General features: G+C 29.2%; 1 protein-coding gene across 1 annotated transcript; it reads left to right on the top strand.

Annotated features, from left to right (window-relative positions):
* The first annotated feature begins 968 nt into the window (after positions 1–968).
* On the top strand, positions 969–11,632 carry LOC127732383 (uncharacterized). Its single transcript, XM_052241415.1, has 9 exons — positions 969–975; positions 8,308–8,421; positions 8,894–8,941; positions 9,105–9,176; positions 9,342–9,404; positions 9,644–9,691; positions 9,983–10,039; positions 10,871–10,912; positions 11,166–11,632. The coding sequence occupies exons 1-9, from the start codon at positions 969–971 to the stop codon at positions 11,630–11,632; spliced, it is 918 nt and encodes a 305-aa protein (XP_052097375.1).
* Positions 11,633–16,764: the final 5,132 nt, after the last annotated feature.

The raw sequence follows: 16,764 nt of genomic DNA on the forward strand, positions 1-16,764 counted from the left end.
CAAGACAATACTTGATTAGAAAAAAAAAAGAATTGCATTTGTTAACAGGCCAAGCCTATGTAAGCCCTCGGTTCAGATTTTTATCCACTTCTGTATCACATGATTTTTATTATTGTTCACAAATTCCAAACATCGAACTCATGTGACACTTCTGGAAATTCCATCTTCATAATGCATCGTATATGAACATGCCGATCTGTGGTTAACAATTTCTTCAATCCTTAACCCTAATGTCGAAAAAGACGAGTCGTGCATTTTCGGGATCCCGCAATATTCGTTACTTTAAAAGATGACAGTTTCAGTTACCTTAGTCACAACAAATATAACAATGCGTTGGGTTTCAATATCAAAGAATGAATAGGTGCAATCTTTCGAACTCAAGACTAATGAATCACTTCACCATTCGTTTGATGTGTTTGGGCTTTTGATTTTGCCATTTGATTACGGACTTTTCGTTTTTGAATTTCCTCGGAGTTTGGTATTTTTGTTATTTTACTTTCTGCTAACCGTTACTAGCGATATTGGTTTTAATTTTTTTCCAACTCCACTTCTTGTAATAATGTCCACGTGTGTTCAATAACAGGCATTAAACATTGCCTTTAAATTTTATTGTATGTGTGAGAAATAATTCAAGCTGAAAATTCTGCAAACTGTGATGAGAGGCTGTTTACCCTACAAAAAGTGTTACTTTTACTAACAGGTTCTTGCAAAAATTTGTGTGAGCTCAATTTTACAATCAAGTGTCCACTTGTACAATATGCCGTGATGGTAATTACAGTTCCATCTGACACGTCTTAAACAAGTGTCTTCTACTTCTTCTTCCATTTGCAGTTCAGTCCAACATCTGGTATATTTTCGAAACTCATCGTCTGGTTTTAACTTCTGCTGGTGATATGTATTGTACAGGATGTTGAAGACTGAGGGATTTAAATCCCTCCTTACAGGACTTACAGAAAACATCAACAGAAATGCGAGGTAAGTGATATTTACACAGAATTCACCTTTTATACCCGTATCCAAGCGGTTCATCTTATGTATGTTACTTGCACTATTTTAAGAACAACATTACTACTATAGGGGGTTCTTGGACCCCCCCAAAAAAATTAAGACCCCCAAGTTATATCATCTTACATAATCTCAAATGATATAATATGACATAAAATGACATAAAATGATATAATATAGGGGTCATAAATAGATGATGGGGGTCATAAATAGCTTATATGAATTATACCCATCATATTATCTAATACCGGATGTCATAAGATGGGGGTCATTACTAACCTATATGAATATAACCCCCAAGTAATAATATTATATCTCAAATGAAAAATACAATAGTATCAACAACAACAAAAAATAACAAGGATATGTAATAAAATTAATATATATTTTATTCTCATTAAACATAGATTATTAATTAAAAAAAGATCCAATTAAAATATCTTAGTTTTTTCTGTATAACTTGTAGTACACGTAATATGTAGATGAGACAAATCACCACTGATTCAAGTCACAAAATAAAATTTATACACTTTAAAGTGTAGATAGTTCCTTTATGATCCCAATCCATTTCTTACCCGAAGGTAACACAGACGTTTTGTATAAGCATCAATTACTTTTACTTCTCTTACTAATCTCCGTTTGTGCCTCTTGAAAAGCATCTCGTGATAATTCATCAGAACATTCATATTAGTAATCTTCTGGTCTAGTATTTTAATTACATGTTCTAGATGATTTATTTCATCTTGTTCTACAGATCTGAAAAAATATTGTAATTACAATTTAAAAAAGTATCTAATACATAACAATCAATTTTTCAATATATATTAAGACATGAGTGTTTTCTTAATTTTTTAAAAGTTTTTACTTAAATTACCCATAATTAACTAATTACATGTTTGTGTAGGTGTATATATATATTTTCATTTGTTTTTAACTGTTATACATTAAAATCCAATTGTAATCATACAATATCACATTATTTTTAAAAAAAATAAACAAACAATAGGATAAAACTTAGAATAAAAAAATAAACTTACATAGTAGGGATATGTGTCCTGGTTTCTGTTTTAATTCCAGAAAGAACAAGTTGAGGAGGAGTAGACCTAAAAGAATAAATATAAAATTTATATTCTAAAAAGTATCATAAGCAATGAAAATATATATATATATATATATTTGTGTATGTGTGAGTAGGTTATGTGTTTGTCTGTATGTATGTATCTATATTACATTTATTGTCCAAGGTTAAATATCTTAACAAAGAATTACAAAGACAATCATCTCACAATTTCTTATTACTATAGTATCTAAAACAATACTGTAAAAACATAAAAATAAGAAACTTACATATTTTGGATATTTGATTTAATTTCCATTTTAGCTTTTTCTTCAGGTTGTCAATAGATCTGAAGATTAAATATGAAATATACAGTACAAAGTAGTATCACAAATAAATATATATATATATATATATTAGGTATGAATTACAGTTATAACTATAATATCAAAATTACATATTTTTAGAACATATGGATTTAGTTTAACATAAATATCAAGAGTATACATGTGATCCATACATGTATGTAAAAAATGAATAAAGTTAAAAGATAATTTCAATGAGTTTTTTCATATATTTAAAAAAACTTAATAATTTTATTTTGCAATAAAGCATACATGGTTTATCACTAAAATATATTTTAACATTTATATCCAGAAAAATACTACCTAAAATAAAAAAACTATACTTACATTTATAGGTACTAGCTATAGCTGGTTCTCAATAGTAAATGAATACAATTTTTAGGGTTTTGACCAATATTTTATATCTATGTATGATATAACAAAATACAATTTGTAAGTTAAAATATATATGTTCTGAAGAGTTACAAATAAATCGAATAATTATCTATGAATACATCATTAGCAAAACTGAAAAAAAAGTACAGTAGAAAGGTCTCATATAATTAAAATAATTATATATTATATATCATTATGACCCCATGTGACAGGTCAATGGTCATAGATAGGTATAAAATATGACATTATTACAAAACTATGAATACAGTGTATGATCCTGACATAATTATAAACCATGGGGAATTGTTTTCTTAACACCTAACATCAATATATATTGATTACATTGAAGGTTATTATAACTGAAGGGGTAAAGGGTCAAAGTTCACAAAAGATCTCAAATGGAGAAAAAAATTTAGTAAGAAGTATAATGAGTATAATTACAAGGCATGGACAATTGTAACATAATAGTGAATGTAATTTAGGAAAGATATCAAAATGGTAATAGACTAGCAAAAGTAGAAAACATTTATGTTATAAACACAACAAACATAATTGATTTTATAATTTATAAAACACTCATAATATGATTTTCACTTAACAGATATAACCATAAATAATGAGATCTGATATACATGTTAATCCAGAAAAACCCTTTCAACATGTATACATGTAATGTATCTATATTTCGTCTGAAGTGCAGGTATGTTACCAGATATATTGAGGACGATTAATGTTATGGCTGTAGAATAATAGTGAGAACCGTATGGTGTTCACTGGTTCTCCGTTAAAGCGCCCATTTTATGACGTTAATTTGTCCCACCGTAAGATAGCAAAACTAACGACTCCGAGTTATATATACCCGTAGCTTGTTATACTTATATCTGAGATTTTTATATTTCTTTATTATCTATATTTTTAATTTTTATAAAGTTTAGTACATGTTGCACAACGATAGTGATCAGTACGGCCGTCAAAATATTTTTTTCGTAAACCTGTAATTTCCGTTAACGGAAAAAAGACCAAGCAGGACAAAATATTAAGCACAACATTGAGTGTGATATGAGTTAAATTCGATTATAAGGTTACCATACATAATTTTGTTTATAACTACGGTCATTTATTCCAAATCATATCAGTCTGAAAAACTAAACAAAGTTGAAAACTGCAGAGATTTGTTAAGCATGTAATCTCCGTGGAATGGTCTATTCTGAACAAACACCTATTTTGAAAATAAATTTTACATCCAACAGATCGATATCGGTGTCAACATTTAATTTTAGTACTATTTCTATCTTCAGATACACGTATTATGTTTTATAAATGACAAAATCATCGAAATGTAACCTCCGTGGAATGTAATCTCCGTTGACGTTTTGGTAAAGAGTGCTTTCTATCACGTCCGCACTTCTATCGAGTATGGCATGCCAAATAAACATATTAGATAATTTTTACGGATGGCGAATATATAACTTACAGATCAATAACATACATTGTAATTATTGACATAAGAAGACACCATGTGACAATTTTTATTAATCAATTGTTTAAGTGTTACACAGTTGCTTTTTTCTCAGACCTAGAAAAAAACCGAGCCGGATGTTTTTATAGAGAATAATACATGACAAAATCCGTAACTCATGCCGTATCATCCCGAGATACCAATATCAGCCGGAGGGATGATACGGCATGTGATACGGATTTTGCCATGTATACGCTTTATCACAGATTTAAACAGGAGAGTATATAGGAACTGCTTACTGATCTAAAGCACCTGGGTTACCTTCAGATTTATTTATTTTTGCCATGTTTTAAAAATTGTATCATATATAGGAACTGCTTATTGGGTTACTAGTACCTTACAATTTAGGTCCTGTTGTAGAAATATTTTGCTTATTGTATTTTTTGTATGTTTGTGTTTTGTATGGAAGTTCATTCAGTTCTTTTTATCCTTCTTTAGTAATGTTGTACTATATGAAACACATTCTGAATAAAACCTGTTAATAAAAAAATAGCAACAATAAACCAACAATTTAATAACAAGTATACTGTAATAAACAAGAGACTACTTTGAGACTGGTGAGTAAAATGTGCACTTTTGAAATATAAAAATCTAGTTTAACAAACATCGGACTTCATGTAAATTTCGTCGGAATCACTACTGTCATAAATGAGAAATCCGAATAGGGGTGCGATAAAGGGTAGACATGCGATAGAGGGGTGTGATAATGGGTGCGCATCAAAGTTGAGCAATACGGATTAAACAGCAGGCTATTTATCAAATATTCAAAACTTCTGTATTTACTACTAAATATAAATTATGATAAATATCAATATTAATGCAAGTAAATAATTTTAACCTGTTTTCAATATTCAAGATATGTAACGTTTATTATTAATATAAATTTGATACCGAATTTAATACGATTTAACAATTATGCAACTAGCCATTAAAATTGCTCTGCCTAATGAGTTTTATATCATGTTGCACAGGGAAACAAGCTTTTAAATACTTTCTTTCATTGACGTCGGCTGAGAGGGCATGGTATATATTGTCCGTTACATTTATTAACACCTTGTACAAATATTTTTTCGAAAATTAAAACAGTGAAATAGATCAACAAAACTATCCGTCACAATATAATATATATGACGGTCTGGATTAGGGGAGGGGGGTCTACATTTCTGTATTCTGTAATTCTTTAGGCCATTTTTCTCTATTCAGTAAGAAATATGATTATTCTGTAAAATTCTTGTGTTCAGATCCTGCATATGAAAATTTCCTGTTGTATCATAATATTGACATGATAAATCTTCTTGTCTGTATCAACGACATACGTATGACGACCCCCTTTTTTTTAATCTGTCACTGTACTGCACAAATGATACCATCTACCAATTTTGATTAATATCTGAATATCTGATTAAAACCAAACGGGGGAGAAAATGACCATTTTAATTTCTTCGTGATAATTTGGATATCTGGGATAATAAACAGAAGTTAAGATGACATGAGGTATATTTGATCATATTTGGTTTGTCATATGAGGTACTAGCACTGAGAAGCTGAACATTCAGTTTTATAACAGAGACAGTACCGGTAGTTAACCGACATTAAGAGAAATCTGAAATCCGATGGAGTAAAAATTCGATCACTAGAACTAGATTTTATCCTTGATTGCCCAACTGTCCAACAAAATATTAAAACATTGCCTATTAATCAATTGTTTTGGAGAATATTAAAATATATTGAACATTTATTGGTACTAAAAATACCCCCAAAAAATCTATGACAATGTCATCCGTCCTCAAGCATCAGTCTACCAGCCCTTACCAATAAATTGTTGTTTTTTTTTAATTATAATGAGTTATGGATCTTACAATTATGAAACTGAAGATGTAGGAATTATGTCGACGAAAGAACCGTTTTGATTCTGCAATTCCATTCAATTCCCTTTAATTATCTATTGATAGATTTTGAAATTATAAAGAAACTAATTAAGGTTTCAACTCCATCGGGCAAAGTTAATCTTCGACTGATTTGGCTATTTTTTTTTATGTCCTTTTGGTCATATAGCTCATCAACTCTTTCTGTTCTTTTACATCCTTGGCTTTCAAATATTCGGCGCTGGGCGTAAATGATGAAGATAAATCCAAAATAGCGCTTCGGAACGAAATGATACGTTAACTCGTGCAAGATCTTGATTTTGGAGAAAAATACCGATGCTTATGAATGTATATAATATGCATCGCTAATTTCAATAAACCAGTTCCGATTAGGACCAGTTCAATATTTCATTCCAAATGATCTACTTGTCTATTGTCAATTATCAATAATAAATTTGATATGCAGAAAACGCAAAGTTTCATTATTCAGTAAATTATTTATTTCTGAAATCAGTTTTTTTTTTTACCTTATTCTTAATGTTTATACAATTATTTTTTTCACACCCCATTATTTTCTATTCTTTATTTGATTGCCTATTGTTCTTCATTTTTTATTTTTTAGGGGGGGGGGGGGGGCATTATTTTCTATTCTATAAACCATCTCATATATCTTGGGTTATTTCAAATAAATAAATAGTTTTGATTATTTTTATTGGAGTTGAGGTTTTTTTAAATTCTTTTTTAACGACAACGCATGCAACATCTTATTTATTGTTTCAAAATTCTTCTCTCGGTCATAATTCTGCATGAAATATTTGCCACTGTACGTTCAGAAAACAACAATCAATCAATCATTTCTCCTCTAAAATTGCAGTATTATAATAACTTTAAACATTATCAAAAAAAGTGATTCATTTAATCCTTTGATCTGATATAAACACGTCTCGTCACTCTCCTATATTAACATTTCAAATTTCCGATACCAAGGAAAAAAGTATTATTGAATATCAAAGGAAGTAACCTATCAAAGATTCAAGGGTTGTGTTTCGTCTACAAAAGAAAATTCTTAGTTATTCAAACTATTCAAAGCAAGGGTAAATGCATTATACGCCATTCTTGTGCATTTTGAAAATATTTATAAATATGACCACATCAATGATAATTCATGGTAAATGGTAACACAGATTGGCAAACTAGATGATGATGATGATGGAGAGGTGGAGGAGGAGGAGGAGGAGGGGCATTCAGCGGCGATTTATATGCATATTCGGGTCGAAAGCATGTTAATACGATATTAATATTTATTCCGTTTTGTACAAGACCAACACGCTGAGTGGATTTTTTTGGCGTACTAGTTCACAAGGAAACAGTCCACAGGAAGATGTATCACATTAATTCGTGTTAATTTCAACTCAAAAGAAAAACGCACATTAAAGTTTTTTAAATTAATAAAGATAACAAAACACCGTAAAAATAATGATTTCAAAGTTTTTAACATTTTTGGTTTTGAAAATCACGCTATCAGATAACGACGTCAAAGGAAATAAAATGACGTTAAATGTATTTTTTTGACATTTTTTCATCTAAACTGTCTCGATCATTAAAAATTAACGGTAGCATATTACATGCTGAAATTTATATGTTGGATAGAATATACTATGAGGATGTTCCATGTTCTTTATTTACAGGTTTTGCTGCAATTTATATTTTATCATTTTTTACTCTGACGTTGGGCGCTTTACCGGAGAACCAGTGTGTTACGTTAACCATAAATATGATAATATTCATTTTTAATAAGTAAAATATGAATTCAATCACATTAATCTTTATCATACATAAAAGATACATTACATATATTTTACAAAATTAAATATAATACTAATTAAAAAACTATTAACTATTTTATTAATATCGAAATTCAATTTACACGTCACGACTGGTCTCTTTATTCAAATGAAGAAGACAAGAAGGCAGCCTTAATTATATTCACATGTTTATTCCTAAGTTTTATTGGACCTGTAAGAACACAGGAGGAAGGATGCAGGTATGATCTTGCAATAGGGTATTGCCCTTGCACAAATGAAACAAAGTTAACTCAGGAGGTACAATTTGTGATAATAGAAGGGAGCGATGGGTGCGATTGCACATTTCAACTTTGCCACACGTGTTCCAAACCAACAATCACGAACATTTACGACAGAGAATGCACTTGGAAGTGTGTAAACACTACATGTGGTAAGTTTTTTTATAACTACGTTGTATGTGAAAATGTATTTATAAATCGTAAGAAGATTTCAACGACTGTCTTAAAATAAATGGTATAGTGTCGAGTTCATTTGAAAAAAATAGATCGCCCCTTTTTAAGGTCGACCCTTTAAAAGTCCATATAAATCCTACAGATTTTGTATACATTCTTTAAGTTGAAATTTCTTTAAATAATTTTCATATATATATATTAATGAAATAAAAAAAAAAGTTTGATGACAAAAATGCAGGTTAACCATGTTAATAAAGGATAAACTACATTGTACCAAAATGTGGTTACATAGTATAAAAGCAGACAAACAACAAAATAATGTAAACTGTAGTATTATATTTAAGTATGAGATTCATTATTAACAATTTTAATCTATACCATGTGATGAAAATTTACATTTAATGTTCAATTATTGTGAGAAAAAAATATACTTTTATGTTTTTTTTACAGTATGGAACAAAGAACAGTCAACTTCTATCTCAACAACATCTAGTACAGGTATGTAATAATGTTTTCAATTTTGTACATATATATATATGATCAATAATTAAATAGAAAAGATCAAAGATATTTGAATATCATGACTATTTAACAGATATTACAACAACAGTTAGTTAGGGTCAATCTGTACTATCAGTTAAAAATATTTATTTTTTTTCAGTTAAAGACCAAAAGCAGACAACCCACAGACAAAGAACCAAAACCACTAAAATAATAAAAACACAAACTACAGGTATGAAAATATGTCTTAATATTTTTTAAATATCTTCTATTCCTTTTCAATGAAAAAATATATAGCATTAGAATAGTAATCAAAAAGAGGAATCTTAGGTGTCATATTATTAACTCCATGTAGATAAATTTATACTATTAGTAAAGGTATAATTTATCTTTTTAGTTAAAGATATACAGACTAAAGACAATAGGAATTCAGCCAAAACCAGTAAAACAACAACAACAGGTATGAAACTAGATTATGTCAATATATCTTATATTCCTTTTTCATTGAAAGAAACATTCAACATTAGAATAGTTATAAAAAAAAAATAATGTTATAGATCTAACTTGCTATAGATAAAGACAGAGCTATAGCCAAACATTATTTGTTGTCCTTTAATATTTCAATCTGAACAGAATCTTATATATGTCATTATCATTATTCTTTCTAAGTTTGTTAAAATATTGTATATTATTTTACAGTTAAGGACATAACATGGAGAAAGTTAACAACAAAAAGTAAAACTACAGGTATGAAATTGTTACCTTTTTTCTATGTCTTAAATTTTCTGTCTATTTATTATCCTCAATGCTGTTCAACTCTGTACTTTATTTAGCCTTTCAACTATTCTTAGTCCAGAATTACTGTTGACAATGATTTTTACTCTTATCAATGGAAAAAAAGAAAGAAAAATCCAACATCAAAGTAGTTAATTTAAAAAAAACACTGTAAATTTATTGATCTTTTATAACTCATACTTCCTAAAAAGACAGTTACCATGGTAAAAAAATTATATATAAAAATAGAAACATAAGTTTTAGTTACAGATCAAGATATAACAGTGGAAGGCATTACACAAGAGATGACACCAACCATAGGTATGAAAATAAAGCTCTATTAAATATATTTTAATTCATTTATAGATATAAGAAGATGTGGTATGAGTGCCAATGAGACAACTCTCCATCCAAGTCAAAATTTATAAAAGTAAACCATTATAGGTCACAGTATGGTCTTCAACACAGAGCCTTGACTCACACTGAACAGTAAGCTATAAAGGGCCCCAAAAATTACTAGTGTAAAACCCTTCAAATGGGAAAACCAACAGTCTAATCTATATAAAAAAACGAGAAACTCTTACGAAACACATCAACAAATGACAACTACTGAACATCAGATTCCTGACTTAGGACAGGTGCAAACAAATGCAGCGGGTTTAAAGGTTTTAATGGTACCAAACCTTCACCCTTTTTTCTGAAACAATAGTGTAACATCACAACATAGAAAGACACACTATAAAATATCAACTGAAATAGCTTAACTCAATCAAAGGACATATTAACACCATTGAATATACATACATTTATGTCTTTAAAGTAAACTGTGTCTAAAAACAAAAATTATAAATGTGGTTGTTAGGAACAGTGGAAAGAATTTATAATTCTATTTTTGGAAAGATTGGAATTTGTTCCAATTCTTTCCTAAGGTACAGACATCCCAAAAAGAAAGTAGACAGGTTAGCTACTAAATCAGTACCAACACTGCCATATAGTGTCCTATTGTTATCATATCTGTGTACATAAAAGTGATTTTTTTTTAATTTTATTTTTTCATGTCATATAAATGTGTTGTTTTAAATTTCTTTTTCAGCTTTGATTGTTATAAAATGTAAATCAAATTATATAGTTTTTCTTTTTTTATTTATGTAGCACCCAACAAGACCTTCTATACAGGAACATCAGGATTTACAGGTACAATATACATGATTAGTACAACAGCTTTTGAATATGATATGGAAAAGAATCATAAGATTATATATATAAGTATAATTATTTTTGCTGTTACAATATTGATAATCATAATGTTAATAAGTTATAAAATATATATAATAAAAAAACAGAAATATAAAAAAATGAAAAGGAATGAAGTGTTTTTTGGAATGAATAATATATATAAAACAACAACTGTCAAATTATAAGGTATTTTTAAATTTATGTTTTATAGGATTATGGATTTGGGCTGGTGTGTCTACACTGTTTACATCTTTGGCATTTTTAAAATTATACCTACATCTAAGAAAACAACAACCACAATATCTACCCTTGAACAGAAGTGATAATACAGAAACCACCTATGCACCATCTTATTTAAACACAACTCCATCCAGGCCAGTTATTCCACAACAAATTTTAACACCACCATCAACATCAACTCCATTAAAACCTTCATCTAGATCATCACCATCATTCCACTCAATTGTATCATACCGAGAACCTTCACCAGGCAGCACTACCTCATCAATACCATTAGTACCTATTATGTTTTTCCGAGACCCTTCACCAGAACCTTCAGCACCACCCTTGGAAGATCTAGAATCATTATCGTCAGAATCAACACCTACCTCACCGATTGCAGCCAGAACACGTAACATGATTAAAAGAAAAGCAATGTTGTCTGATAGCAGTCTCTGAAAATAACATGATTTACACTAATCTTTGTTTACATACTCCTTATACTACACTATTCTGTATTGTTTCATTTTAAATTTAAAATTTTTATATCAATTTATAATATTAATCTTAAAGTATTAAACTATCATACAGAAAACCATAAACAGACTTGGTAAAATAATTTTTGTAGTTTTAAAAAGTTTAAAATTTTATTTTATTTAAGTTTAAGAAATGTAAGGGGTATGTATATTTATGAATAATGTTTTAAAAGAAAACAAGACTTATGGTTTTTGTATTAAACTGTTGTTTTTACATATAAGAATTATTTTCCAATATTTTTTTATTAGCACTGTTTGTGAAAGTTCTGACAAAATACAGTTTATAAAGTTTTATTCATAGTGCTATAACATAGAAATCCAAACATAAATTTGTATATCATTTGCCCAACCAAATTTTTTTTCCTTTTTTTATTTAAGTTTGTTGAACTTTATTATATAAGAATTAATTTTCAATTTTTATATTAACACTATTATGAAAGTACTGACAAAACACCTTTTATAAAGTAATTAAAACATTTTATTCATAGTGCTATAATATAAAATCCAAATGTAAAATTACATATAATTTGCCATGACCATTGCTTTCGTTCTTTTGTTTTAGTTAATATGAACTGTAAATAAGAAATTGTTATATCTATGATCATATTGTTATAATTTTTTTTCTTCATAAAAATGGTGTATTTTATTTGAAATATTGTAAAACTTAAAATACTTCACTTTTGTAGTAACATCAATGAATTGGCCATCTTAAAGGGTTTAACAGAATAAAATCATGTTTTATTACCATTTCTACATAGTTTTACTAAAACAAAATTACTTTGTTTTTTAATGTAATTTACAAAACCATGGATAAATTTTCAGATTTTTATAACAATAGGTAACACATACTAGTACCATACAGAAATCCAAACATAGACTTTAAATAATTTTAGTAGTTTTAGAATTAGAATTAGTTTTTTTATTAGTTTAGTTATAATTGAGTTTTTTAAGAAAGGGTAACACATACTAGTACCATACAGAAATACAAACATAGACTTTAAATAATTTTAGTAGTTTTAGAATTAGAAATAGTTTTTTATTAGTTTAGATATAATTGATGTTTTTTAAGAAATGTTATGTTTATAGTTGTTGTAAAACAAAGATTTTGTCAGGTCATTTTTTATTACTGAATTTGTGATATTGTTAAAGTTAAATAACCAGTTTGAATTTAATGGAATAAAGTGTTTTTGTTATTTTTTATATTGATCTATTTCATTCAATTGTTTTTGTTTCCTTAATGGTAAACTATCAGATTGTAAAAGTAAATTTAGATATTAATGTAAAATAACCTCATTATAGAATAGCAAACATAAACTTAACCATTTCAGTTATGAGAAGGACTTTTTATTTTTCTAAATAGTTTTTGTGTTTTTAGAGTAGTTTGTTATAGATACTATAATTATGTTTTGATGTAATGTAAGGTTATATATTATCATATTTTATAATTGTTTGAAATATTATTATTCATGTTTATACCAGCATACATATCTTTAAAAAAATGTTGTCAATTTCAAATGATACCAATGTTAAACTACCTCATTCTATAATATTTTATTATATTAAGGACAAACTGTCTCTCTACAGAAATATAAACTCATCATTTTTTTTTCTTAATACTGTTACAGTTGTTTTAGATGTAGTTCAGTTTTAAGAAATAACATGTTTGTATTTTTTTCCAAAATCTTAAACATTATGGAAATAGTTAAAACAGAGAATAAGTATTTTTGCCAATGAGTTGTCTTCCTAGTCATTGTTATTCTTTATGTATTTGGTGCTTTTTACATATATATATATAAAATTTGATCTATACATTCTATCCAAAATCTGAGACACCCTTTTGTAGATAATGGCTCTAAGAACAACATATAATAAAATCAACCCTCTCGGGATAACCATGAAGAAGCTAATTTCAATTAAAAGTGGAAATTTCTTGTAAAATTTTGTAGACACAGTTAACATTATAATTAATTAAATAATTATTGTATAATACTAACATTGCATTAATTTGAAAGAGTAATCTGTTAGTTATCCATAAATACCAATTTTATAAATTTTCAAGCATTATAAAGAAAGTTACAGCATTTTGTAACTGGGGAATAGGAGGTATAAAATCTTTGTATTGTGCTACCTTAACCGATATCTAAATTAATAATTGTGTTTCAAGGAAATCTATGCATGCAATAATTCTCTTTCTATCAAGCATCGAATTGCAAAAAATGATTACAAGGGGAAAGGGTGTGGATTTTCTATAAAATTACCATAGGTTTAACATTGTCCCTCCTCAATCTAGTAAAACATTAACCAATTTGTTCTGTCAAATCGGCAGAGGATAAGTTAATGTTCATGTCAATACGCTGAACTCTCAACATCTGATGATTGTCCAAGTGTTTGTATGACGTCTTAAGAAGTCTATATAACCTGCATATCTACATGTGTAGCTGGTATAGGTACAACCTGTACTACATGAATTTCGTAAGTGAAACCTGCAGCAATTTGTCTTGCATTTAGGGTGTCAATTAAAAGGGTTAATTTTCTAACTGGTCCTATTTTCCTATCCAATAGTTTTTGAATGTCTGTATCTATCAAGTTCCTTAGGGCAAGTCCATCTATTTCATTTTCTATAATCATACAATAAATATCACAAAAATCAAAACATTTGCTCACAATTAGGTCTTCCTTTTTTAATGCGAAAATTCAGGGGAAAAAAGATTACGTCAACACCACACACTATCTACTTTATAGAGCATCACGTGCATCTTGCCTTCATAGAAATGACAGATGTGTGGCCATTAGCTTATGGACCGGAACCCCAGGCAACCTCATCATCATTGCCAGGAAATTTCTTCTGATAATGTAATATATTTTCAAAATTTTCAGCAGTGGACAGGCAAAGAAGAATACTATTCGTGGAAACTAGTGCAAGAAATGAAAAGATTTTTAAAGAAAATTAAACCTATTCAACTTCGTGGAGAAAGTGATTGAGGAAATGGGGAAAAATAACCTTGAACTTTCCGTCTAATAGGCCATGGATAAATGGAAAAATAAAATAAACAAGAATGTTTTGTAAGGATGCAATCAAATTTGGCTCATTTAAGTATGAAAGCAGATTTCCATGGGCCTATTACGATGTTGTCAAAGATTGTTATATTTGTTAGTACCGTCAACTTTTCCCAGCACATCATAACAACTGTTTGCAATTTGTTAATTTAGATGTTAAATATGTTATACGACACATTTTTCCCAATTGCCTTGGGCCTAGGCTCCATTCGAAAAGGGTAGGAAAATCACTGGTTAGTGAACCAACTCTATCATTACATACACCACAGTTGGAAGTTTTGTACTGATCTTGCATTGCAAAGTCACGCTGAGAAGTGTAACATGTATTCTAGATCCAATTAAATGTTAAACTGTTTTATTGCCAATTAAAATAATGTTCATAAGTATTTGATAGGAAGGATCATGTTCAGTACGAGATGATTACAGAATAAAGATTGAGTTAATGACAAAAGAATGTTTTGATTTATAAAAGACAAATGATAAAAAATTTTAAATGTTTACTGAATCAACTCTTTTTAAACATAGTTGATTGAATATTGGCTGTTTAAAGCCAGTCACACATACACCATCATCACATGATAAAACAGGAAGAGGAAACGTGAATCGAAAACAAATCTGGTAATCATAGGTTGTATACCTAATATGTCTTGTGACATGGTTGAACGAAACGTTCATTTAAAAACCAAAACCATGTATATATATACTTCAAATTATGTACATATACATGCAAGTACCTGAGGTTGTGTCATATCTCATCACACCTTGATACCCAACATACTGGCTTTGATGGATCATACTGCTTTGCAGCAAATCAACGGTTGAACCCTTGTATGAAATCATTGCCTCGTCAATGCGTTGGTACTTCGGAGGTTTATTTGCTACACGACATCATTTAAGAAAAGATTCTAAAATAGGTTGAATTCTTGCAAGTTTGTCAGGTGATTCTGCTTGTGGTTCATTCACGTGGAAATATTGTCAGTTTTTCATAGTATTTAACAGGCATGACATCTTTAACACCTCCATTTGCAAGGAATTTCTTTGTTGACCATAGGAACGTAGTCAGGAACCATTTTGATGCCTATAAGAATAAAGATTCCTAGTAAAGATAAACTATACACTTTAAACTTTTTGTAAAAAAACCTATTTATATATCACTTTTAAAATAAACATCATGTAAATGTAGGTATAGGCTGTTCATACATATTGTGACATACAAAATTTCCCCGCCGAGTTTTAATATGCACTATGCATGCATCGAGTTCTAAACGATGGCGAACGAAATTTCTGGTCAATATATCTTTTGTCAATTCTGTCACGATATGTGGTAAATAAAGGCAACAGTAGTATACCGCTTGGTCAATCAAGAAACTTATATATTTAAACAACTCTTCTATTTGATGGTCGATGATTTTATTGCAGGTCAGCTTACGTTTTCAGGTCTATAAACTTGTTTTTTTTTTTCTTTCAAGCAATCAATTATGTATTTCGATCATTAAGTTTAAGAGGGGCATCGGTGGCCGTGTGGTCTAAGTAGTTACTACTGTAATCACTAGCCAGTCAACTGAGGTTGTGAGTTCGAACCCCGCTTGTGCGGGTGCACTCGACTCGTATCTTAATTGACTAGGATTGTCAGTTTGCCTATCGAAGGTCGATGGTTTTCTCCGGGCACTCCGGCTTCCTCCACCAATAAAAACTGGCCGCCACGAAATAGCCCAAAAGCGGTGCTTAAAAGTGGCGTTAAAACACCAAAAGTCAATATCAAATCATTAAGTTTATGGTGGATTCAACATGGTTTAATAGCTAGTTCAACATAAGACATGCATTACATTCGGAAAATTCCATTACATTGATGACGGTATGTGAACAAAACAAACAGACATAATAGATAAAAATGTCAAAAAATAGGGGTACAGCAGTCAACATTGTGTTATAATCATAATCACTAAAAAAATAAACAAAAAAGAAACGTAGAAGCACTAAAAGGCATTTAAACAAAGC

The sequence above is a fragment of the Mytilus californianus genome, unplaced genomic scaffold, assembly GCF_021869535.1.
Source record: "Mytilus californianus isolate M0D057914Y unplaced genomic scaffold, xbMytCali1.0.p SCAF_24, whole genome shotgun sequence".
In the NCBI taxonomy this organism is placed as follows: domain Eukaryota; kingdom Metazoa; phylum Mollusca; class Bivalvia; order Mytilida; family Mytilidae; genus Mytilus; species Mytilus californianus.

Coding starts and splice junctions, on each gene's coding strand:
- LOC127732383 (XM_052241415.1), top strand. Junction 8,422..8,893: donor GTGTGTAAACACTACATGTG/GTAAGTTTTTTT, acceptor TTTTTTTTACAG/TATGGAACAAAGAACAGTCA. Junction 10,040..10,870: donor AGAGATGACACCAACCATAG/GTATGAAAATAA, acceptor TTATTTATGTAG/CACCCAACAAGACCTTCTAT.